The sequence below is a fragment of the Dreissena polymorpha genome, chromosome 1 (genome assembly GCF_020536995.1).
Source record: "Dreissena polymorpha isolate Duluth1 chromosome 1, UMN_Dpol_1.0, whole genome shotgun sequence".
NCBI lineage: Eukaryota > Metazoa > Mollusca > Bivalvia > Myida > Dreissenidae > Dreissena > Dreissena polymorpha.
In genome coordinates, this window is record NC_068355.1 from 95653257 (window position 1) to 95679614 (window position 26358).

At 35.5% G+C, this 26358-nt stretch overlaps 1 protein-coding gene across 1 annotated transcript in view; it reads right to left on the reverse strand.

Annotated features, from left to right (window-relative positions):
- Positions 1-26358, reverse strand: part of LOC127841365 (glycogen [starch] synthase-like) — a 76504-nt gene that overhangs the window by 36174 nt on the left and 13972 nt on the right. Inside the window, exons 2-3 of the mRNA XM_052370174.1 lie at positions 3437-3618; positions 76-267 (exon numbers count right to left, since the gene is read on the reverse strand). Coding sequence (XP_052226134.1) covers positions 76-267; positions 3437-3618 — 374 coding nt within the window. The remainder of the gene's footprint in view (positions 1-75; positions 268-3436; positions 3619-26358) is intronic.

Below are 26358 nucleotides of genomic sequence, written 5' to 3' on the forward strand. Positions count from 1 at the left end.
CATCTGTAGATACCCAGGGCATAAAAACACACCTATTAGTAAGTTACATGTACTTATAAAACTACTGGTACTTACGCTAGTAACGAACCAAGCTGTCAGATTCCCAAGGATGAGCGCATCATTAGCCTCAGAGTCATGCAAAGGGATTCCAATGTGACTCTTCTCCCAGAGCTCATGTTTAAACTCATCCAGCTTCCAGGCTGCTGACCCAATGTCAAAAAGAATCAGCTTAGGGTAACCATCTATTAGCCAACGTCCGAAATAGACCTAAAATAAATATGTGTGTAACAAAGTCACTTCTTACTTCTTTTAATTACAACCATGCAATTTTTATTTATCACATACACATAAGACAAGTAACCTGCACAAGAGCTGTCAGAGGACAGCGCGCTCGACTATTCGAGTGCTTGACAGTATAACGTAAGCCATCATGGGGAAATTGTTCATTTTTTTTTTGGGGGGGGGGGGGGGTAGGGGGTATAATGTGGGGTGTGGTAATTTATTAGATGATGTTTAAAAAAAATTGGGGGGAGGGGGTAGGAGGGGTGTAGGAAGGGTGAGAGGGGGGTATAATGTGGGGTGTGGTCATTTATTTGATGATGTTTAAAAAAAAATATTTATATTTTTTTTTTTGGGGGGGGGAAGGGATTCAGGGTAGGGGCGTGGGGTATTGTTTGGGTGGAATCCATTGTGGCAGGGCTCGCGCTAGGGGGCGATGTGAGCGACATAGTCGCTTTCCCTACGCCAAATGTCGCCTAAAATGTAAGAAATCGTAGATAAAAAGCGACTTCCAGTCGCTCTTTCATCGGAATTTGTTTACTTCCGGTTTTCTCGATGTCAAGGTATGATTACATTTTCCAGTACACACTGTAACTGCCCGAAGCGTGTCGCAATCGAGCGACATGTAATTTGAGGTAGACCCCGCCCCCGATTCTCCCAACCTCCAAACTTATCCAATCGGCGAACGTCAAGTCAGTGTTCAACTCGAATGCAGTCACGTGCGTGTGGGGTGATAATTGAAGTTTACTGACGTCTTTCATTTTGATATTGATTAGGGATAATCCACGGGGGTGATGTTGCCATATTAATTGATCAATTAATGTGATAACGATGAATTATGCCCAAAGGGCATGGTTTGTTATCAGATCACTAATAAGCCTTTTGTTGCAGACGATAGTCACATGCTGTGAAAGATTATCTCTGAGGTCACGCGGCTCAGGTCACGCTTGGTTAGGCACTATCACACTCGAATGAAATCAAACTCAGCACTATTGATTTTTTAAACTTCTGAAATCTTTGGCTATGATTTTTTTTGTGCAAAAATATTGATTTTTTTAATTCAAAGTACCTTTTAAAATTTGAAAATTAATCTATTTTTTAATGCGAATATGCGGTCAATTTTTAGTCCAAAATTACGGCATGGAAAATCATATTTGTGTTTGGATTTTATTTCTAAACTTTAAAACACTGTCTGTCCTCAATCATGACGAATTTTAACATGAATAGGGACAGACAGTTGTTATTTCAACAAATAATGAGCTTGTTTGGAAGGAGGATTTATCACTCACCAAGTAAAATGTAATTCTTATATTGTCATATATTTTCGCGACCTTACAAAACTGTCAACGTTGTTGACATTAGTTGAAATAACGTGTTGTAAAATAAATATATCCTATAATTAGCAATAACTATGTTTCATTTTAATGTTCAGACTGGATGTTACTTTATGGTGACATTGTTATTGTTTAGACTTTAAATTTGTCAATATAGATTTTTGTTTTCATTAATATTATTATTGTTGACAAACATTGACAAACATTGGCTCAAAGTTATTCAAAGCAACGAATCTAAGTGTTGATAATCACAACGTTTTTTTTTACCACAAATTAACAAAGCTGCTTAGCATACAGGGATTTTTCAGCACTGTCTGCGCCTCCGGAAAACGGAGGCACTCCCAAAGCAAACGGACCCGATCCCAAACCGAAATTATAATAAACATTCCCATTTTTTTTTAAGAATGAATTGTCTTATAATTTGTGTGACTAACCAGTGTTTGTTTTGGTCAAAAATATCTGCTATAAGGTTTTGACTGTTCAGTTCTTATCTCAGAGTGTAACTGTAACTGAAAAACAAAACTGCAGTACTTGAATTAACGTTGAACATGCCCAATATTGCATCTGTTTATATAAAGAAGACAAAATAACAAATAAAAACAAATTTATTTGTTAAACCACTGAATTATTTAAGCATGATTAATTCACAATTTTTTCCCAAATGAGCCGTTTCATCGAAGCAAAAATTCCCAAAATGACCAATTTTGTCGATACAAAATTCCCAATTTGGTCAGACTCCTTTTCCCAAAATAGGCAGAAAAACCCCTGGCATATGTCATATTTCAAACATAAATATTAATGTTGGCTACTGCTTCAATTATCATCTTTGAAATACTTAAGTCTTTATTACACTATGTATGTTTACATCAAAATGGATTGAATAAAGAGCTAGTAAAATTATGGTTATTTATCTGTTGTGTCGATTATTACTATCACATATATGTATGTTGTAACCCCTTACAAGCAAACCCTTTGTCCGAGTCTCTCCACTTCTCCCTAAAGTCTCCTCACTTCTCCCTAAATCAGTGTCTAGGGAGAAGTCACTTCTCCCTAAAATTTGAACCCAGCGTGAGCCCTGGACAGTGGTATTCAGGTAAGTGTTGTTTTGTCAAAGTAATAATAAAATGTGATCATAAAGAAGTTATGGCTATTAAAGTAAAATGTTCAATTATCTAAGTGTAAAAGGGGCCATAATTATGTCAAAATGCTTGATACAGTGGTCTGCTCTTGTTTATAGGTTGGGGTCATGTTGGTAAACAAGCAAGCAACATATAAAAGCAATATGTCAAAGGATATAGGAAATATTTGGGGTAGTACGCAAACTTTAAACATAGATCTATCAATAATATGCATATTCTAAGTATAAAAGGGGCAATAATTAAGACAAAATGCCTGATAGAGTTGTCTGTTCTTGTTTATAGGTTGGGGTGATGTTGGTAAACAAGTATGCATAATATGAAAGCAATATATCAAGGGACAATGAAAAAATAAATGGGGTAGTAAGAAAACTTTAACATTTGCTGCATATTCTAAGTGGAAAAGGGGCCATAATTATGACAAAATGCTTGATAGAGTTGTCTGCTCTTGTTTATAGGTTGGGGTCATGTTGGTAAACAAGTATGCAAAATATGAAAGCAATATGTCAAGGGACAATGAAAATAATTGGGGTAGTACAAAAACTTTAACATTTGCACGCTAACGCAGACGCCAGGTTGAGTAGGATAGCTCCACTATATATATTTCATATATAATAGTCAAGCTAAAAATGTGATTACATCAATTACAAATTACAAAACTAAATCTAATAACAAAATAATCTCGACCTTGATTCCCTGAGATCTCATTTCTTCTAGGACTGTCTTCATGACGTGATGATGTGGTTCAAGTAGCTCCACCTCAGTCCGCACACAAGACTCATTGTACGGTCCAATCAGACAATACTGTTCACCAAGTTCATCTGTGCTTACTGGTGCCTTGGACTTGATGACAGTATAAATACCCCCGACTATGAAAATAAAAGAAAATAAATGTTATGTTATATGTTTACTTGTGCAGTTTGGTGATTTTTTCACACACTAATTTTTTTGGAATGCTAAGACACATGGGAAAATTTTTACTTAAATATAAACTTTTAAAGAACTGTCAGTCAAAACCTAATTTTCAGTTCCCTGCTGCATTACAAAACTATAACTCCCATATGTATGTTTCAAATAAACCTACATGCAGGTTTTTCCAAGTAGTTTTGAATAACTATCTATATTCTTGTACACAGATTGAAGTTGGTATATGTAAGAATAAAATTTAAAGGGGCTTTTTCACAGATTTTGGCATGAATTTAAGTTTGTCATTAAATGCTTTATATTGATAAATGTAAACATTGAATCTAAAAAGCTCCAGTTGAAAATCTAGATATTTTTTTTAAAGACAAAAAAGTAACCCTCAACAGGGCTCGAACCACTGACCCGGAGTCCTGGAGTAAACAGTTTACCACTTAAACCACTTGACAATCTGTGCTCATTCAATGAAGAAGGTATTTTGTACTATATATAAGCAATCCTTGTAGTTTCACAAAATATAACGACAACAACAGAACTCTCCAAAGTATTCAATCCTTTCGCGTTGCAACGCTTTATAATTTTCAGGTTTTTAAATCGTCAAAAAGATGCATAAAATGGCTATTTTAGAGCATGGTAAATGTCCAGTATTACTGTTTGCTCACAAATATCATAATTAAAACGAAAATTTGCGAATCTGAAACAACTTTTTTAATTTTGTAAATTTACCAAAACGTGAAAAGGCCCCTTTAAAGTGTGAAAACCCTTAAAATAATCTAGGAACATGAACAATTCTTAATATTCTTTAAAAATGCTTGATCTGCTGAACATCAATCTATCCATACTACATGTATGATCAAAATATCCATACTACATGTATGATCCAAAATGGCTACAAAATTTTAAGTGATAACAGTCTAAAACAAGAGCACCGCATAACGGGTGCCACGCTCGGCTGCGGGTGCAGTTTTTAATAAATGAAAGCTTGTCAGATTTATTTTTTTAGGTCACAGTGACCTTGACCTTTGACCTAGTGACCCCAAAATGGGTGTGGCATGTAGAACTCATCAAGGTGCAGCTACATGTGAAGTTTCAAAGTTGTAGGTAGAAGCACTTTGATTTAAGAGCCAATGTTCAAAACCTTAACAAAATGTAAAGGTTTTAGCACGACGCGGACGGCGGACGACAAGCTGGCTATGACAATACCTCGGGTATTCACCAAAAACAGCCGAGCTAATGATAGGGACTAATCAACAATTGATTCAGGGAATTTTGAAACTTTGACACACTATTTACAAGAATGATGAGAACATACAGAAATTGAAAATTTGAAAATTTAGTGTCCAAGTACCATAATAACTCTAAGTTTTCTGACACTCTAATTTATTGGACACCCTTTTTTTAGCAAAAATTATTATTTTGTGTGACTCTTCATTTTTTGACATACAGGTTTTCATCCATAATTAATGTCTCTTAATTGTCAGACAGTATATTTTACCGCACTGTTTTACAGACTTCGTTCTTGTTTTTGCCTATCTCGCGTAACTTCCATCGTGGATTTTTACAATCGGATTTAGGTCATAAAACCTGGCATGCATGCCTGAGGGCAATGGACCATTACATTTGTGTAATTGGGTTAATAACCATATATGTACCAGTAGAAAATAATGGATTAACCCAAAAGCATTTGAAACAGTGTCGTCTTATTAAGGAAGCAGAATGTGTTCTGTTTTTACTTTTTTGTTCTACTATATATCATTTAAGGCAACTGCAGTTAGCTAAGCTGTGAAGTTGTATTTATTTTTATTTGTAAGCAGAAAAAGAAGAGTTGATCACAAGAAAATTAATGTACATTGATTTATTAGTTTTATTTCAATATAATTTTAATTTTCGGACACCTTTATTTTTGTCTCTAAATTTTCTGACACCTGTAATTTATAAATATTTTTCATATCTAAATTTCGAACACAATTTTTAAAAATTATTCCTAAGTGTCCGAAAACTTAAGACTAATTATAGTAAATTACTGTTTATTTCAAACAATTATTCGAAAAGACACTACATAATCAGTGTACTCAGACATATTGTGTCATTGCAATTGGTCAAATTGAAAAGATTACCGGTAAATAATTTGGCAAATTTTGCATAAATGCCATAAACGTTGAAAACAAGTATTTCTTTTAATTAAATGTTTTTCTAGGCAAATTATGAAAAAGAAAGAATTCCTTAATTAAAAATATATTAGTATATTAAACTGAATTTAAATAAATTGACAATGAGTAGAATAAGAACAGTGCCCAAAGAGTGCACATTGTCCTACATAATTTACACACGTATAATTGGAATACAGTCCAACCCCTACTTCCGGTCACCCCTCATCGCCGGTCGCCGCGTGTAGGCCGCTGGTCTGTGCTGCGACCGTAGATAAACACTATATAATGCACCCCTCTTTAGCGGTAACCCCGTTTCTCCGGCCAGCGGCCAGCAATTTTGCATCCCAAATGTTAAATTCCCCCCATATGAGTGGTCACGCGCGAGTAAGTCAGTCATGTACACTGGCAAAATTACCCCTACGCAACGGCAAAAAAATCGATACGTACTTCCAGTCTGCGGTTTAGGCTCTGCAGTACTGCAGCGTGATGTGTGATAAACATTTTGACAGCCAGTTAGCAAATTGCAATTAATTAGCGGCAGATTATCGGGTTATCGGATTAAAAGCAATATGCGACAGTTTGATCTTTTTGTTTCCGCACATGCAAATTTAATCTATAAGTACTGGAAAAGAGATTCTTAATTTATAATTGATTATTTGTAGCTGTTGAATCATACTATTTCAAGCACACATTTATGACAATTATCGGCTTATTAAAAGTTAAAAAGAACAACGCAACTTTTAACCGAAATCAACTGCTCTACATGTTTTCTGTGCTACAAAGTTTTTATCCAAAAATCAATACACGCACGCATGGGTATGATGTGACATTGTACATTGGTGCATAATTTTCGCCCGCTTTTGTCGGAACAAAGAAGATACATGAGGACTTTTTTGATGCTAGAATTTGTAAATGTCTCGTTAACATACATAAATCGGGAGTGTGTTTCGGATTACAAGTCATGATTCTCATTTGTGAATTTAACAAAACATTTATATTTGTTTTATATTTACAATGATTTCAATATTAATTTTAATAAAACCATTTACGCGGTGAAATAAATATTTTTATAATATTATGCATGAAAAGCATTACCAGTAGGATTACACCTAGTTGCTATTATCAGTCTCTTAAGTAACTGGCCACGATTTTATCGTGGCAGAGATCACTGTTGGGACCAATTTGTGCGGTAGGTATTACAAAGACATAAAACTGCAATAAACCACTTAAATTATCGATTGATTGATAGTGACACGGGAGTTATTCACGCATAACTGATTCACAACTGTTCCCATCTTAAGTGCATTGGGGCCATACAACGCGCATTCTGTAAAAAACAAATCATGAGAATGATTCTTTTTCATTGACTTGATTCTGATGAGAATGATATTGATGATGATGATAAGAAAGATTAATAGAATATTTTTTTGAATGGAGATGTTGTTTTATAGCAGACGTTAGAAAGGAAGAAATAAAATTATTTTAAGTCTATACATTATTTAGTACATGTACACATATTTACCATTTTGTTTATACAAAAATTGAACAGTTGGCCATGCACTCATCAATTCTAGACTCCCTATGACCCAACCCCCTCTTGAAAGGCCACCCCGCTTAAGCAGCCAGTTTGGCCGTTTCCCTTGACTGGCTGCTTAAGAGGGGTTGGACTGTATTCTGATATTTAAATTAAAATGTAACAAAGCAAATTAACATGGCTTCAACAACAATTAATATACAAGTCAAAATTCTCCTCGAATTATTTTCATCAATTTTATTTAATATTGCAGCCTTTCATTGGTTAACAACAGAAGATAAAATTGTTTTCTCTATTAAATAATATCAAACTTGGCATGGAAAGTTATGATTTTATAGGGAAACAAGAGATGTGTTTGTCAGAAACAAAATGCCCCCAAATGCGCCGCTTTTTTTTTACCTTTGACCTTGAAGGTTGACCTTGACCTTTCACTACTCAAAATGTGCAGCTCCATGAGATTCACATGCATGCCAAATAGCAAGTTGCTATTTCCATATTTCAAAAGTTATTGCAAAACTTTACAGTAAGGTTAAAGTTTTGGGACAGAATGACAGACAGACAGGCCAAAAACAATATACACCCGATCTTTCAATCTGGAAGCATAAAAGGTTATGATAAAACTTTAACAAAGGTTTAAGTTTTAGGAAAGAAAAATACAATGATATTTAACGTTTGACCTTGAAGGATGGCCTTGACCTTGACTTTTCACCACTTAAAATGAGCAGCTCCATGAGATACACATGCATGGTAAATATCAAGTTGGTATGTTCAATATTGCAAAAGTTATCAAACTTTAACCAAGGTTAAAGTTTTGGACAGAATGACAGACAGACAGGACAAAAGCAATATACACGGATCTATCGATCCGGGGGCATAAAAAATGTTCAGAAATGTTATGGTTTATAATGTCATTAGGTGGGAAAACTGGAAGCACCGAAACTTTGAGGATTAAAGTATAATATCAATTAAAACAAGAGGGCCATCAGGCCCTAAGGCGCTCACCTGAAAGCCAAAGGAACTAGACTATTCTGAAAAAAATGCAAGCTGATTCATGAAGATTATTTTGGACCAAAAAGTGACTTTTAACATGTTTTTTTTTATATTTGACCCTGTGACCTAGTTTTTGAGCTCATATGACCCAGCTTCAATCTCTGGCAGAATTTCATTGGGACAAATGTTCTGACCAAGTTTCATGAAGATTGGCCGATAAATGTGGCTAATATAGTGTCAACAAGTTTTCACTTAAGCCATATAAGGACAACTGCCCCCCCCCCCCCCGGCAGCCATGTTTTACAACGAACCATAACCATTTTCAAACTCACTGGAGCTATTGTTAGAACAAATGTTCTGATCAAGTTTCATAAAGATTGGATAATAAATGTGACTTCTAGAGTGTTAACAAGGTTTTGTAGTAAATAGCCATTTAAGGAAAAATGCCATGCCCCATTGCAGCCATGTTTTTTAACAGATCTCATCCATTTTTGAACTTTGCCCAGATATTATTAGTTCAAATATTTTTACCAAGTTTCATGAGCATTGGACCACAAATGTGACTTCTAGAGTGTTAACAAGGTTTTACCATACAGTAAAGCCATATAAGGAAAACTGCCCCGCCCCATGGCGGCCATGTTTTTTATTCATCTGGAACCATTTTCGAACTCGTCCAAGATATTATTGGGACACATGTTTTGACCAAGTATCATGAAGATTGGACTAAAAATGTGACTTCTAGAGTGTTAACAAGGTTTTACTATAGCCATATAAGGAAAACTGCCATGCCCCCTGGCGGCCATGTTTTTCAACCAACCGGAACCATTTTCGCTCTCGTCCAAGATATTATTGGGACACATGTTCTGACAAAGTTTCATGAAGATTGGACTAAAAATGTGACTTCTAAAGTGTTAACAAGGATTTACTATAGCCATATAAGGAAAACTGACACGCCCCCTAGCAGCCATGTTTTTCAACCAACTGGAACCATTTTTGAACTCCTCCAAGATATTATTGGGACACATGTTCTGACAGAGTTTCATGAAGATTGGACTAAAAATGTGACTTCTAGAGTGTTAACAAGGTTTTACTAAAGCAATATAAGGAAAACTGCCACGCCCCCTAGCAGCCATGTTTTTCAACCAACCGGAACCATTTTCAAACTCGTCCATGATATTATTGAGACACATGTTCTAACCAAGTTTCATGAAGATTGGACAATAAATGTGACCTTTAGAGTGTTAACAAGGTAAATGTTGACGACGCACGACGGACAAAAGGCGATCACAATAGCTCACTATGAGCACGTTGTGCTTAGGTGAGCTAACAATGAAAAAGGCTCTTATAACAGCATGCAATACCCAATAAAAAGCCCATTAACACAACAATTTTTTCAGCAAAAGGCCTGCAATGCATGCATAGGTGTTTGTCATGTTGACCTAGTTTTAAATTCCTACAAGTCTGGAAATATTATTTTAACAAACTTAGTTCACTGTGCAAAGGTTATTCCCCTCTTCAGGATGCAGGATCACGTGACTTTGTGGAGTTCCCCCTTTTAACATTTATGGAAGGAAACATGACGGTGGTGCTTAATGTCAAATAACTTTTTAACGTATTTTTTTTAAGCATTTCAACTGGTGCATGAAAGACAGATTTGTATGCTGCTTATGGCAATGTGAAATACATGTACATCAGAATTAATTTATTTAATAAGCCTGTGTTATTGTTAAAAATTTGATTTGTACTAAACAATTATTTCCCACACAACGTGAAATTTTGTCACCTATTTCAAACGTATTCAAGCATTTATTCTTATACCCAGGCCTTGACAGTACCTTTTTTGACAGGGTTTCCTCCTTTCAACTTTTGGTGACCTTCAACCAAACTAGGGTTACCTCCAGCGTAAGGGCAAATAAGTACAAGAAGCATACTAGTACACATTTTTATTTCCAATATTCAATTCAGTTGCCATTGTCAATCTAAAATGTTACATGTACCTCCTTTCAGAAAAGTTTGTGAAAATGAAAGTGAATTTCTGTGAATAAAAACGCGTCTTTCTTAAAATGTTATCTTCATTCCCGATCGTGATATAACTTGTCAGGTCATTCATACATGTAGACCTATATGTATGCATAGTTTGGCAATCTCAAAACACTCAATTTACCTACTTAATGCATTATGTGTTATGACCATTTGTATAACAAAATGCATTATTCAATTGTAGTATTTTCAAATGTGTATAATGAAAATTATTGTGTTATCCGAAATCATTTTCAGATTTCATTACTCACGGAAAGTTAAGAAAATTCTTGCAACAAAGACACGTTTCTCGTGTATTTCATGTACAGATGGAAATCATGCCAAAATTAGACTTCATGTACAAGATCACGTCATTCTTCCTCGGGATAGTGTGTACTTAAATATTTAATAGCTGAATAAAACTTAGTAGCACAGAGGTTGCTAATATCTTTTATTTTGGTAGAGCTTTTTTTATGTAATTTTTCTCTTTAATACTTGAAAAAAAATTAGTTAATTACGCTTTATCTACACTGCTACATTTGTTGAAATAAGGTCAGTAATAATCTGTGAAATGTACAGTTATTTGATACAGTTTCACATGGGGTCGGTGTGTATTTGGCTGCCTGAGCGCTGATTGGTTGATGCGCTAACCAAGAAGAATTTGATTGACAGCTGGAAAAATCAATATTGGCCTCTATCTGAGAAATTCATTGAAAACAGTAGCTCTTAGGCGGAGTTAACAGACATAGAAACTGGTCCGAGATATTAAAAATACACTACAATGTACTTACCATTTCGGAAGTTCTTCTTATAAACACGGCAAGAAATAAAAGATAATTACGCGGATTCAAAAGGTCAATCAATATGAAGTAGTCCTATAAATTTAGGGTTCCCGGAGGATCACCAAGCTTGAAAGAACTGCTGAGCCTCGCCAAAATCTGGTGTCCTTGGGTTCCCGGGACACCGTTAGTGTCGAGGCCTGCTTATACCTTAACTTAAAACTTAAATGTTACTGTCTTTCTAAAAACTCTATTGTTCTTTTAACTTCTTATCTATCCCATAGGAAACAAAAAATAAATATAAGTATTTCTGTAAGCTCCTGGGCTCATATTATCAAGGGCGTGCCTCAGAGCTTCATACTCGGGCCTCTCCTATTTAATGTCTTCATGATATGTTTTATTTTATTCACAAGGGCACACTCTATAATTATGCAGATGATAACACTCTTTCCTATTGTTCCACAAATTTTAATGACCTGTAAAAGTTCTACAAGAAGAAAGAAATGTCCTAATAGATTGGTTTACTTTTAATTGTATGCAAGCTAATCCCGACAAGTTTTAAGCTATAGCTATTGGAAAAAGATCCACTTCCAAAATAATACCCCTCTTTCGATATGAGAAAAACAAACATTAAATGTGACGATGTGGTTAAACTTCTTGGAGTAAACTAAGACTCAAACCTAAATTTTGATAACCACATAAGTAGCATCTGTAGTAAGGCAGCACAACAGCTTAACATTTTGAAAATAATAGGGAAAAACCTATGTCGTCTCAGAAGATTGACCATTTTCCATTCATTTATCCTCTCAAATTTCAGTTTCTGCCCTCTAACTTGGCATTTCTGCTCCAAAAGTAACACAGACAAAATTGAAAAAATACAAGAGAGAGCTCTTCGCTTTGTATACGACGATTACAACAGTTTGTGTGACCAATTACTTACAAAAGCAAACCTGCCTAGTCTATATATCAGAAGAACCATAGTTATGGCCCTTCAAACATTCAAAATTATGAATAGTACATCTCTACCTGTTCTAAATGAGCTGGTTATCAAACGTGAATCTCGTAATCATTTCAGATATACCAATCTTCTTGCGATTCCGAAAGTCAAGACTACTTAAGTATGGTATAAACAGTTTTCGGCATGTGGCTTCAGCTCTATGAAATGCCTTCCCAGAAAGCTACAGAGAAGCAAGTAACTTTAACCAATTCAAAAGCTATATGATGCACTGGAATGGCAAAGAATTTAAAATGTTCTGTCTGTAAAGTAACATAGGAACAAATTTTTTCTGGAGCTGCATGCCACACTGTGTTTAGTTGCTTTTGCTGTCTTTGCTTTGCTTATATATTATTAAGTATTTTATTTTGATTGCCTGTGCTTGCTTCTAGTTTGCTTTTAGTTTGCATCTAGTTGTTTCTTGCTTCTATTTTGTTGCTTGCTTATAATTTGTTTCATGCTTTTATTCTGTTTTTGTTGTGAGAAAGCTGCTGATCAGTTCATCTCGAATCTGATTCGAGGTGATATTCGTCTTTAGCACTTTTTAATTTGTCAAACTTTTGTGTTTCTTTTTTAATTCAATTTCTTACGTTGCCGTCTTATTGCAGTTTTTAGACCTACTTGCAGGTCTAGATCAGCAGCTTCCTACACAGTTTTTAATTGCCTCCTATTTTAATTCTAATTCATTTATGCTTTGATAAAAATTTTGATATGCTTTCGTATTCTATTGAAATTATATTATGTCATACACTGACTCTGCTGCTGGTCCAGCTATTTGGGCATTATTGTTTTGATAATACAGTTAGCCCCTATATGCATGCCGCAGTCTTTCTCCACCCTCACATGTGCAATACCAGCAGAAACTATCAAATTCAGTTCAATGTTGCATGTAATTATTGTCCAAATCTGTGTTGCATCCTTCAACATGTATATGTCTTTTCTTTTTAGTTGTTTTACTCATGTTTAACTGTTTACATTTGTTGTTCAGTCTGTTCAAAAGCTTTGCAGCTTATGTTACTTGTTATATGTCGTGCCGACTCAAAATAAAATTTATTTGATTTGATTTGATATACCTTAAGATATCGGCACAAACTGTAAGAAAAAATGTCTTTTATGCACTAAAGATTTTTGCAAATGTATTTAAATAACTTGAGATATTTGAACAAATTAAGTTCTAAACGGTGTGACAACATTCTGCCCTGCCTGTGTGTAAACCCCTGAAAACCCCGTTGATTCTGCACCCTGCTCTTGTTTTGCGAGAATCAACAATAATCAATAGTTAATATATTTGACCACAAATTATTCATTTGTAGCCTGAAATTTCAGCATTGTGTTATTTGATCTTGTTCATGTCATAGATGAAACAATCAAAATAGGACTAAAGCCAAAATTCTAGGGTACCTTTATTTTTTTTTAGATTAATGGTATATTTTAATATCTAAACAATAAATGGTCTGTTTCCAAAAGAAACAATGGCTGTTTGTAAAACATGCATGCCCCCCATATGGGCTGTCAGTTGTAGTGGCAGCCATTGTTTGAATACGTTTTTTGTCACTTTGACCTTGACCTAGTGACCTGAAAATTAATAGGGGTCATCTGCAAGTCATGATTAATGTACCTATAACACTGTATTATGTGAATTGGGAATAAGACATCAAACTGGGAATGGACATCATTTTGGTGATTTTCTCAAACAACACTATTCATTTCATGATCTACATATATTTTTGTAATACATTATCTATAATTTAAGCTTAATAAGAAATTTTCCATGACTTTTTCATGAACAGTGATTGAATTTGTATCATTTAAAGTGTATTTTCAAACCGTGTCCAAGCGCGGCATGGACACAGTTTCATTTCATGAGGATTTTTTGTTTAAATTAATAAAAAATCCAGTTTTGAAGTAAAATAAATTTAAATGATGCTATTATATATGCAAGTATATGTTTTAATTATAATTTGTAAAACTAGTTAAATGCAACATATAAAACTGCATATTATGCACTTTTGATAAAACACAATTTATTCCCAAATTGATGTCTTATTCCCAATTCACATAATACAGAGTTTTATGAAGCTTCATGATCCTAGGCCTAATTATTCCTGAGTTTTCATCAGGAAACAATTTCACTGTTTCAAGTCACTGTGACCTTGACCTTTGACCAAGTGACCTGAAAATTAATAGGGGTCATCTGCCAGTCATGATCAATGTACCTATGTAGTTTCATGATCCTAGGTGTAAGCATTTTTGAGCAATCATCCGGAAACCAATTTATTATTTTGAGTCACTGTGACCTTCACCTTTGACCTAGTGACCTGAAAATAAATAGGGGTCATCTCCCAGTCATGATCAATGTACCTATGAAGTTTCATGATCCTAGGCCTAAGCATTCTTCAGTTATCATCCAGAAACCATTTTACTATTTTGTGTCACTGTGACCTTGACCTTTGACCTAGTGACCTGAAAATCAATAGGGTTCATCTGCCAGTCATGATCAATGAACCTATGAAGTTTTATGATCTTAGGCCTAAGTGTTCTTGAGTTATCATCCGGAAACCATCTGGTGGACAGACCGACAGACCAACGGACCGACCAACTGTCATGTGCAAAACAATATACCCCCTCTTCTTCAAAGGGGGCATAATAAAGTAGTAGCTTTAAATATTATAATATAAACACATATTTTATTTCAAAAAGAAACAATGGCTGTTTGTAAAACATACATGACCCCATATGGGCTGTCAGTTGTATTGGCAGCCATTGTGTGAATACGTTTTTTGTCACTGTGACCTTGACCTTTGACCTAGTGACCTGAAAATCAATAGGGGTCATCTGCCAGTCATGATCAATGTACCTATGAAGTTTCATGATCCTAGGTGTAAGCATTCTTGAGTTATCATCAGGAAACCATTTAACTGTTTCAAGTCACTGTGACCTTTGACCTAGTGACCTGAAAATCAATAGGGATTATCTGCAAGTCACGATCAATGTACCTATGAAGTGTCATGATCCTTGGCAAAAGCGTTCTTGAGTTATCATCCGAAAATCATTTTATTATTTCGGGTCACTGTGACCTTGACCTTTGACCTTGTGACCTCAAAATCAATAGGGGTCATCTGCGAGTCATGATCAATCTACCTATGAAGTTTCATGATCCTAGGCGTATGCGTTCTTGAGTAATCATCCAAAAATCATTTTACTATTTCGGGTCACCGTGACCTTGACCTTTGACCTAGTGACCTCAAAATCAATAGGGGTCATATCTGCGAGTCATGATCAATCTACCCATGAAGTTTCATGATCCTAGGCGTATGCGTTCTTGAGTTATCATCCGGAAACCATTTTACTATTTCGGGTCACCGTGACCTTGACCTTTGACCTAGTGACCTCAAAATCAATAGGGTTCATCTGCGAGTCATGATCAATCTACCCATGAAGTTTCATGATCCTAGGCGTATGTGTTCTTGAGTTATCATCCGGAAACCATTTTACTATTTCGGGTCACCGTGACCTTGACCTTTGACCTAGTGACCTCAAAATCAATAGGGGTCATCTGCAAGTCATGATCAATGTACCTATGAAGTTTCATGATCCTAGGCATAAGCGTTCTTGAGTTATCATCTGACAACCACCTGGTGGACGGACGGACAGACCAACACAGACCGACATAAGCAAAGCAAAATACCCCCTCTTCTTCAATGGGGGGCATAAATATTTAGGGTAGTACGCAAACTTTAACAAAGATGTATCAAAAATATGCATATTCTAAGTATAAAAGGGGCAATAATTATGACTCAATGCTTGATAGAGTTGTCTGCTCTTGTTTATAGGTTGGGGGTGATGTTGGTTAACAAGTATGCAAAATATGAAAGCAATATGTCAAGGGACAATGAAAATAATGGGGTATTACGAAAACTTTAACATTTGCTGCATATTATAAGTGGAAAAGGGGCCATAATTATGACAAAATGCTTGATAGAGTTGTCTGCTCTTGTTTATAGGTTGAGGTTATGATGGTTAACAAGTATGCAAAATATGAAAGCAATATGTCAAGGGACATTGAAAATAGTTGGGGTAGTATGAAAACGTTAACATTTGCTGCATATTCTAAGTGAAAAAGGGGCCATAATTATGACAAAATGCTTGATAGAGTTGTCTGCTCTTGTTTATAGGTTGGGGTCATGTTGGTAAACAAGTATGCAAAATATGAAAGCAATATGTCAAGGGACATTGAAAATAGTTGGGGCAGTACGCAAACTTTAACATTTGCTGCATTTTCTAAGTGGAAAAGGGGCCATAATTATGACAAAATGCTTGATAGAGTTGTCTGCTATTGTTTAAAGGTTGGGGTTATGTTGGTAAACAAGTATGCAAAATATGAAAGCAATATGTCAAGGGACAAAGAAAATATTTGGGGTAGTACGAAAACTTTAACATTTGCACGCTAACGCAGACGCTCACGCCGACGCCAGGGTGAGTAGGATAGCTCCACTTTATATATTTCATATATAATAGTCGAGCTAAAAACAACTAAATATAACAAGAAATATCTTTTAACAAGACTATTGCCAAGCAATATATGTCCCTTACTGGCTCCACCATTGTCAGAATATCCACCATTGTCAGAATGTTTTTTTATTTGTTGCCATAGCAACCAGAATTTTTGACGTAGAACAAAATGAAATGACGTGCACAATGTCTATATTGCCAACAATCCATGTTTCAGGTTTCATGAAAAATATGAAGAACTTTGAAAGTTATCGCAGAATCCAGAAAACCACCATATTTAGCAGTATTTCTAGTCTATTTGTTGCCATAGCAACCAGAATTTTTGATGTAGGAACAAAATGAAATAACGTGCATAATGTCCATACTGCCATCAATCCATGTCTCAAGTTTCATAAAAAAAATATTAAGAACTTTTAAAAGTTATTGCAGGATCCAGAAAGACTGACAGACAGACAGACGGAGTGCAAACCATAAGTCCCCTCCGGTGAAACCGGTAGGGGACTAAAAAGGAAGTGGGCGTAAATGCTGACTTCTAAATAAAGTTTGCAATTTACGTTTCTAAATAAATAAACTGAAAACAAAAGTTTAACTAATGTGTTGTATTTTTCCCTTGTAAGTCGCATATTTACCGCATGAAATGTGTGTTATCATTGTCAAATTCCAAATTAGTGTAAGCAAATACAAAATATACTACTGGAGTGCACATCAAATGTGTCCTCACATGCCTTACTATGAGTATATTTCTTCACTATCGAAATATATCGTTTGTTAATATTTTATTTAAACGCATGTTTCTTTTGCCACATTTAAATCACACTTTCATAGCTGCGTCATGCGAAAATGGGTATTATGCGTTTCGGCCAGTGTATCTTAAACCCAACATGTGCATTTGCGCAGTCTGGTCAGAGGCGATGCTGTTCGTTATAAAATCATTCAATGTGTTATGGTCTCATTATGTATCTCCTGACCAGACTGAGAGATGCGCAGGCTGAATGGGCTATATATATGGGTGCATATGGAATAAGACCCATTTTCGCTTGACAAGGATCATTAAAATCTCATTGCAAATTGAATATGGCACATTTTAGAACAATGCTTTTCGATACAACACTTCAAACAAGGGCTGTTTGTAAAACATGCATGCCCCCCATATGGGCAGTCCGTTGTAGTGGCAGCCATTGTGTGAATACGATTTTTGTCACTGTGACCTTGACCTTTGACCTAGTGACCTGAAAATCAATAGGGGTCATCTGCGGATCACGATCAATGTACCTATGAAGTGTCATGATCCTAGGCAAAAGCGTTCTTGAGTTATCATCCGAAAATCACTTTACTATTTCTGGTCACCGTGACCTTGACCTTTGACCTTGTGACCTCAAAATCAATAGGGGTAACCTGCAAGTCATGATCAATCTACCTATGAAGTTTCATGATCCTAGGCGTATGCGTTCTTGAGTTATCATCCGAAAACCATTTAACTATTTCGGGTCACCGTGACCTTGACCTTTGACCTAGTGACCTCAAAATCAATAGGGGTCATCTGCGAGTCATGATCAATCTACCCATGAAGTTTCATGATCCTAGGCGTATGCGTTCTTGAGTTATCATCCGGAAACCATTTTACTATTACGGGTCACCGTGACCTTGACCTTTGACCTAGTGACCTCAAAATCAATAGGGGTCATCTGCAAGTCATGATCAATCTGCAAGTCATGATCAATCTACCCATGAAGTTTCATGATCCTAGGCGTATGCGTTCTTGAGTTATCATCCGAAAACAATTTTACTATTTTGGGTCACCGTGACCTTGACCTTTGACCAAGTGACCTCAAAATCAATAGGGGTCATCTGCGAGTCATGATCAATCTACCCATGAAGTTTCATGATCCTAGGCGTATGCGTTCTTGAGTTATCATCCGGAAACCATTTTACTATTTCGGGTCACCGTGACCTGTACCTTTGACCTAGTGACCTCAAAATCTATAGGGGTCATCTGCAAGTCATGATCAATCTACCCATGAAGTTTCATGATCCTAGGCGTATGCGTTCTTGAGTTATCATTCAAAAACCATTTTACTATTTCTGGTCACCGTGACCTTGACCTTTGACCTAGTGACCTCAAAATCAATAGGGGTCATCTGCGAGTCATGATCAATGTACCTATGAAGTTTCATGATCCTAGGCCCAAGCGTTCTTGAGTTATCGTCTGACAACCACCTGGTGGACGGACCAACCGACAGACAGACCGACAGACCGACATGAGCAAAGCAATATACCCCCTTTTCTTCGAAGGGGGACATAAAAAGCAAACTTGTAAATAAGGGAAGCCCATCAAGGCGTTCAGGAACGATTTCCAGACGTGCTGACTGATTACGGCAAAAATTGTGGTTGGATAATTTAACGATTTTCCTCTAATCCTGACACTATACTATTTCGGTAATGTTTGTTTCCTCATCTTGAAAGCAAAACTGTGTTTTTCGATAGTCAATTATATATTCACTTGACGATTTAGTGAACGAGTACTGATCCTGAAATTCTTCAAGTGAATTTTAACGCGTAATTGTAAATGGGCCACAATTTGTGTCGTTTGAACATACAGAGAGTAGTCAGGAATTCCTTACACTGAATATTAAAACGACACTACATAAAATTTAAGATTGCATTGCATTCGTCAATATGATGTTATGTGTGTAGTACATGTATAAATGGGTTGCATAAGCGGTACCGGCACACATTCAAATACTTTGCTTAATGATTGACCAGCCTGTAAATGCCTTAGTGTACATCTATGTGCTTGTTTAATCAATTGCTTACCAAAAATAAACACAATGCTAGTGTTTTTCCAATAATAATGGTCAGAGAAAAATAAATTAAGCGCAAAAAATTAGAAGTATGCAAGTATTACATACACGTGCGGCAAGATGCACCACCATCCGCACATAGTTCAGAAGTATCAGAGCGTCGTGGATGAATCATTTTAATTCATCAGATATTCTATGTAGTTAATTATCTCAAACAACACTACATAAAAGATGATATCTTAAGCCGTTGCTTGAGAAATTAAAGTTTACTGATTTGTTTTTAAGCATAAGATGAAACTTGCAGAACGATTTTGATAATATTCATTATATAAAACACATATACTTTGATGGCATGTTTAAATATATGATGATTTTATTACAAATTGCTTAATGTGAAGGAAAGCTATCCGTTTTAAACAAGTCGCTCTTGCAAAACAAACATGTTCAGTTATAAGGAAGTATTGACTGTTTTCCGTAATGAGGTTCTTGATTGTTGTTACATACACGCGATCAAAAAAGGTTTTTATAGCAGCAGAAATGATGGTAGATTCTTACTGTGTTATTTAGGGGCTGAAAATTGTTTATCAGTTTTCTAAACTTCATAGAACTTATTTCTTGTTATCATTCCCTTATTGAATATGCATCCTGTTTTTATTCGAATATCTGAAAAAGCATACACTTATTGCGAAACCAATGTTACAGTCAAAACAAATTTGCGTAAAACTAAACTGCAGCGTACGTCCTTAACATATGCAAGTAAAACATGTAAATTCTCTCGCAACCCATGGCATAAGACTTAATGGATATTTATTAAAATACTAACTAAAAACTGACCATTGTGATCGTCCCAAAGAACCTAGTCGCGTAATTTAGATCTAACCTTTAGTCTAAGTTTTAGTCATTTTTACTTCAACTTTTCATTTTTAACATGACTTACAAAGGTGTGGGACATTTAACGTTAATGTTGCGACACATATCGGCAGTTGTCATTTTTGCAACATTTATCGATACAGTTGCGTCAGTAGGATTTCCGAAATTTATCGTTCCTTGCGACATTTATCGTGAAACGTTGCGACAGATCTCGTAGCCTGCGACATATAACGACGATGCAACATTTAAAGGGATGGTCAACCAGATTGCTATATATCATGAAAAAAAGAAAGTTCTAAAATACCAGCATTAAATTCTTTATATTGACATCTTAAAATCTCCAGTAAAAAAATAAGAATAAAATTTACAAAAAAAGAGAATAAAGGACCTGTTAGACATACTCAGTAAAATTTTATTACCGAATATACTGAAAATATGAAAAATTAACATCAAGTAATGTCATATACCAGTCGTGATATTTTAATCAATATAAACTTATGATTGTAAAAACGTACTGTATTTATGAACTTTTCTTTTTTCGTGATATATAGCAATCTGGTTGACCATCCCTTCAACGGCGCTACATTAACGGTAGATTGTTAAACACATTATTCGGTCAATGTATGATGAAGTGAAATTGACAGAATGTGAATTTTGTTAAAATGAGCAAATAAACATGGTCTAATCATTTAACTATCTCGGCTTGGTACTTGCAATAGGTCGATCATTTATACAGACTACTCAAACGTTATCCGATGGCTTAAAGGCTATCGGGTCGCTTTTTTTACTCACCAAAGAAATGCATGTTCCTGTTAAAATAATGTAAAGCTTTTTTACTTGTATGTTACGCCAATTCTTTGTTTTGCGTGTGAGGTTGTTTTTTTTTCAAATGCCGAGGATATTGAAAGAGTTCATAGAAGATTTTTTAAACGAACACTTTGTCAAAATGAGTGCTCCTAATGCAGCAGTATACGGGGAACCAAGGCGATACCCGTTATATATAAATCATTATGTAAGAATTATAAAAAAATCCATAAAATTGTATACTGTTAAACAAACTAATTGTATACTATAGTACACTGTTATATGATAAACGGCGCTGAAAATATAATACGATGTAACAATTGGATAACCAAAGTACGAGACTTGTTTTATCCATATGTTTAATACATGTAGTAGACTTGTTAATATGTACACAGGTTGTAACGAAATGATTTAAATGTTAAAAGTTTATTAACATTATGCAAAGAGATTAAACCATACATGCCAGACGTCCCGATCTCGGCGGGACAGTCCCGCTTTTGGGCCCTTTGTCCCGCATCCCGATATGAGACGATTTGTCCAGACATTCGTAAAAAACGATGTAAGGTCTATAGGTTCCCAATAAAATTTGCTATTCAAGCTCTGTTTCGTTAACACTTACCACCACTAATCCCTTTATTGCCCCAATTAACAATCCGATTCTACTTCTCGTGTGTACCAGTGTTGTTTATGACACCTTATCAGTGATATATCGGCTAATTATTGATTTTATCAGGCATTCACACCATGGTGGTCTTCAAGGGTGGTCGCTTATTGCTATCGATAGTTGTATTATAATGAAATAAATGTTGAAAATGTGTTTGTTTTTGTCTTTGTTTGAAACGGTTAACAAAACAATTGTTTTGTAAAATTAACTCTACGTCATTAACGAGTCTTTTACATTCAATGTTTAGTTTCAAAATAGCGGGATAATCTGAATGTGCAATATACCAAAATCGCAACAAACGTCCAATAAGTGATACCCATCCTGTCTAGTGTAATTGGGTGTAATTGTAATAAAAACAATGAGGTGCTATGCATGACATTTTGACCCTACTCCAATTAAGCTAAAAACAACGAGGTGCTATGCATGACAGTTTGACCCTACTCCAATTAAGCCGCGACAATTGACAAACTGAAAGACGGTTTGCTTCCACCAAAAACCTACCTCGGAAATGTGTACGGCTGCAATTCCGTATCAAGCTGATGTAACTGTTCGGTAGATAGTTTTTTGTAACCCGTACTTTCAGTGTACTGGATAGCCTCCCCTGCGTTAATGTTTGCCATTGAAAGTAATATAATGAGTATTGTTGTCGTAATGTTCCAGATTTTGTACTCTCAAAAGATGAATATTATCTTTGTTGTTTGCTATTGTCTTATTTAATAAAACTGTTATTGTTATGTTTTAGATTTCATGCTTCATATCAGATGTTTTATGTATTGAATAAAAGTATCAATAGTTTATGTTAGTACTATTCTGACTACAGTAAAGGTGGAATGATAGATCGTTTTAGGTGTCCTGCTTTTTGGTCAATGTCCCGACAATTTTTTATGGAATGTCCCGCTTTGGACCTAAAAAATTATGGCATGTATGTTTAAACATCGATTTAAATTTTCTGATTAAATAACATAATCCAACATAATTTAAGAAAAAACATCAACATAAGGCCTAACAAAATTATGTTTGTTTCCACTGACATGGCCTAAAAAATTAGGGTAATTTTTTAATTTTTTTTTTAGATAATGTCGTACATCATACATGCCATAATTTTTCAGACCAATTCCGTGACATTGAGTTAAATTGTCCGGGACTTTTGCCGATTTTCTGGGACATGTATTAAATGTAGCGATATTTATAGACATATGCATTTTTGGTACGTTTTTTTTTGTTTCGCACCGTTAATTGCAAAAGTTCGAAAGCCTATCCGAAATACACTTGATCTATTAACGTCAAATTAAACATTACTACTTCCTTACTAGATACAAGCCACATGTTTTCAGTGTAAATGTTCTAAACATAGATGGTGACGTCACTGCGTTATTGTTATTAAGACCAGTGTGTAACGCGTAGTTGTTGATACGCCTTTATTCATTTATAACATTTATATAATAAAAAATACAATACAGTACCGTTAGATCGTCAACTCAAATCAATTCACAATACATACAACCAATCACAATAAAACAAATACAACAAGACATTATTATTTTTAACGTTATGTTTACTGGGGGTTTAGAACAAGACAATAATAAACCTAGTGAGGATAACATTTTTATATGCTTACGTTTTTACTCAATTTCTTTGTCGGTTAAACGTGCGACCATAAACTACTTTTAATTTTTTACTCAGCAATGTTGGACTTCAGATGTGTGAACAACTATCCTTTGCCCTTACGCAGCGGGAAATAATGACGTAGTAGATTAAAGTCAATTAACAACCACATTTAACAATGCCGCCTTTTCGGTTTGACCGTGAACGTGAGACAATCGATATGATAACAGGACCCCTGTTAATTGATCGATTTTGACACATAGCATAGTCTGCCTATTCGGGTAGGCATTGTCATGGAGACGCTGCAGAAATACACAGATTCGAGGTGCAGTTAAGCCTAAGATAAGGTACATGTATGTATGGATTTTGTAAATTCAAGGACATTTGACAGATTTCCGGGACAGGGGTACACGTTCTTCATTTCCGGGACTGTCCCAGACAATACGGGACGTATGGCATGTATGCGTACATGGTGCACCTTCTTCTCATTTTTTTGTGTACAACTGTATGTACAATAAATTTGATGATGTATGTAATGCTATATGGCCTAATTTAAATGCTTTTATGAAACTAGGCGTATGCGTTCTTGAGTTATCATCCGTAAACTATTTTACTATTTCGGGTCACCGTGACCTTGACCTTTGACCTAGTGACCTCAAAAGAGGTCATCTGCGAGTCATGATCAAGCTACCCATGAAGTTTCATGATCCTAGGCGTATGCTTTCTTGAGTTATCATCCCGAAACCATTTTACTATTTCGGGTCACCGTGACCTTGACCTTTGACCTAGTGACTTCAAAATCAATAGGGGTCATCTGCAAGTCATGATCAATGTACCTATGAAGTTTCATGATCCTAGGCCCAAGCGTTCTTGAGTTATCGTCTGACAACCACCTGGTGGACAGACGGACCGACCGACCGACCTACATGTACCGACCGACATGAGCAAAGCAATATACCCCCTCTTCTTCAAAGGGGGCATAATAAAAACTTGCTGTTCATTAATTTTGCATTTGTTGCTTTCCTTACTTCCGAGTTTAATGTTGACTTCTGGCAACTACTTTAATAGTCCATTTTATGACCAATAAAAGGCATAACTAAAGTCGCAGCAAGCTTGACCCTCAGTGTCTATAGGATTTAGTGTTGTTATACTTTCTGTTCCTTTGGGATCATGGAGTGTATACTATATTATTTATAATTTATAATATATTAAATAGCCCAAAAGCCGTGCTAGGGGGACGCGAGTGGTGTTGCATGTAATTACATTATCACCATGAACAGACCCAATCAAACTAGGTGTGCTATTATATTTCTTGGATGCAGTTTATGCTTCCAAAGGACCACATTTTCAGATTACATTATGTACTGGTGTTGTGGGGTCTATCTACCATGGCTAGGCTGTCCCAAAGTTTCTTTGAGCCAACCAGTTTTTTGTTTTTCGATGCGCGAAAACTGGTTTTGAAATAATTATATATACATGTACTATCAACTTGTTTATATTTCTTTAAATGACAACAAGGGCATATCACATATCATAATGTTAGTGTTTTTCCCAGGCCATTTTAGCGTGGCGAAAAGCCACGCCGCCCTCCCGGATCGCCACTCTGCCCTTTTCAAAGGCAAATTTCGTCACGCGCCCTTATTTTCAAAGGCAAATTTCGCCATGCGCCCTTATCGATAACATCTTTATTGCCACGATCTAACTTGGTCCGCAAAATCAGCTTCCTTGATTGTCTGTGACGCTCCAACTGTGCTTGATTTACTCGAGAGACGTCAACGTCTAATCGACTATATTAATCGAATAGATTTAATCTATAACAGTGCTCGATTTATAGGTAGTCAAACTGACTGCTCCAAAGCTGTGAATTAGTCATGCGTGAATAACCCCGTGTCAGTATCAATCGATAATGCCTGAGGCTATGTTATACCAAGCGCTCCTTTTCGGTTGGCAATGTGTACTACTCCACGATAAATACATTACTCCGGAGACTTTTGATGAAAAACTCGATGTTATTCTCGTGGCAATTGTGCATTGCACGCATTATTCAGTTATATCAAAACATTTTTACGCATAATTACAAATTAAAATCACAAACAAATTTATTCTTTATCGTAATTAGATCTAATTATTGAAATAATTACTGAGACGTATACTACATTGTAATTTAACAAAATGCTAATCGCGTATACGATTTAACGTTGCTATGCGCATCTGTTGCGTACATCATTTGACATTTTATCAACATGGCGGACTTTACAGAATTAAATTGTGACTCGGCAAAAATGGCAACTAACGTCGTAAACGATCGAAATAACGATGGAGATTATACTTTAAAAAGGAATTAATGAAATGTCTATGATAATCAACGATGCATACAAATGTTTTAGATAGCAACAACATTATTTATTTATTTGTAATCTACTCGGTGGATGTATGTCACGGAAACGAGTGTTTGCATATTATTAGCGATCAATTTACTCGCAATGATATTTTAATCATCTGTCAAGATTATTGTTAGAAAATGGGATAAGACAAACATGGTTTCATTTATATGTTAGTAGATCTGTGTATAATCAGATTCATATGCATATATTGCTTTATTATGTTTGTCGTGCTGTACAGTTTATTGAAACAGCATGGAACTTAAATGTACATTGCAAGGTAAATATATTAATATAAATCATAGTAAGTTAAATACACATGTACATCTATTACCATTAAATGTGCTTGTTTATATGTTATTTTTTCCACAACTGCTTCTGATACGATTACATGTTTCCCCGTAATACAGGTATTCAGGGAACGTTTTTGCCCTTTTTTGCCTAAACTGCACACTAAAATGCCCTTTTTGAAAGAATTGCGCCATGCCCCTTTGCCCTCCTGGGAAAAAACACTAAATGTAACATACAGTTTTTAATATAGAAATAATTAGTAAGGTACAAACATAAGTTATTTTATAGATGTAC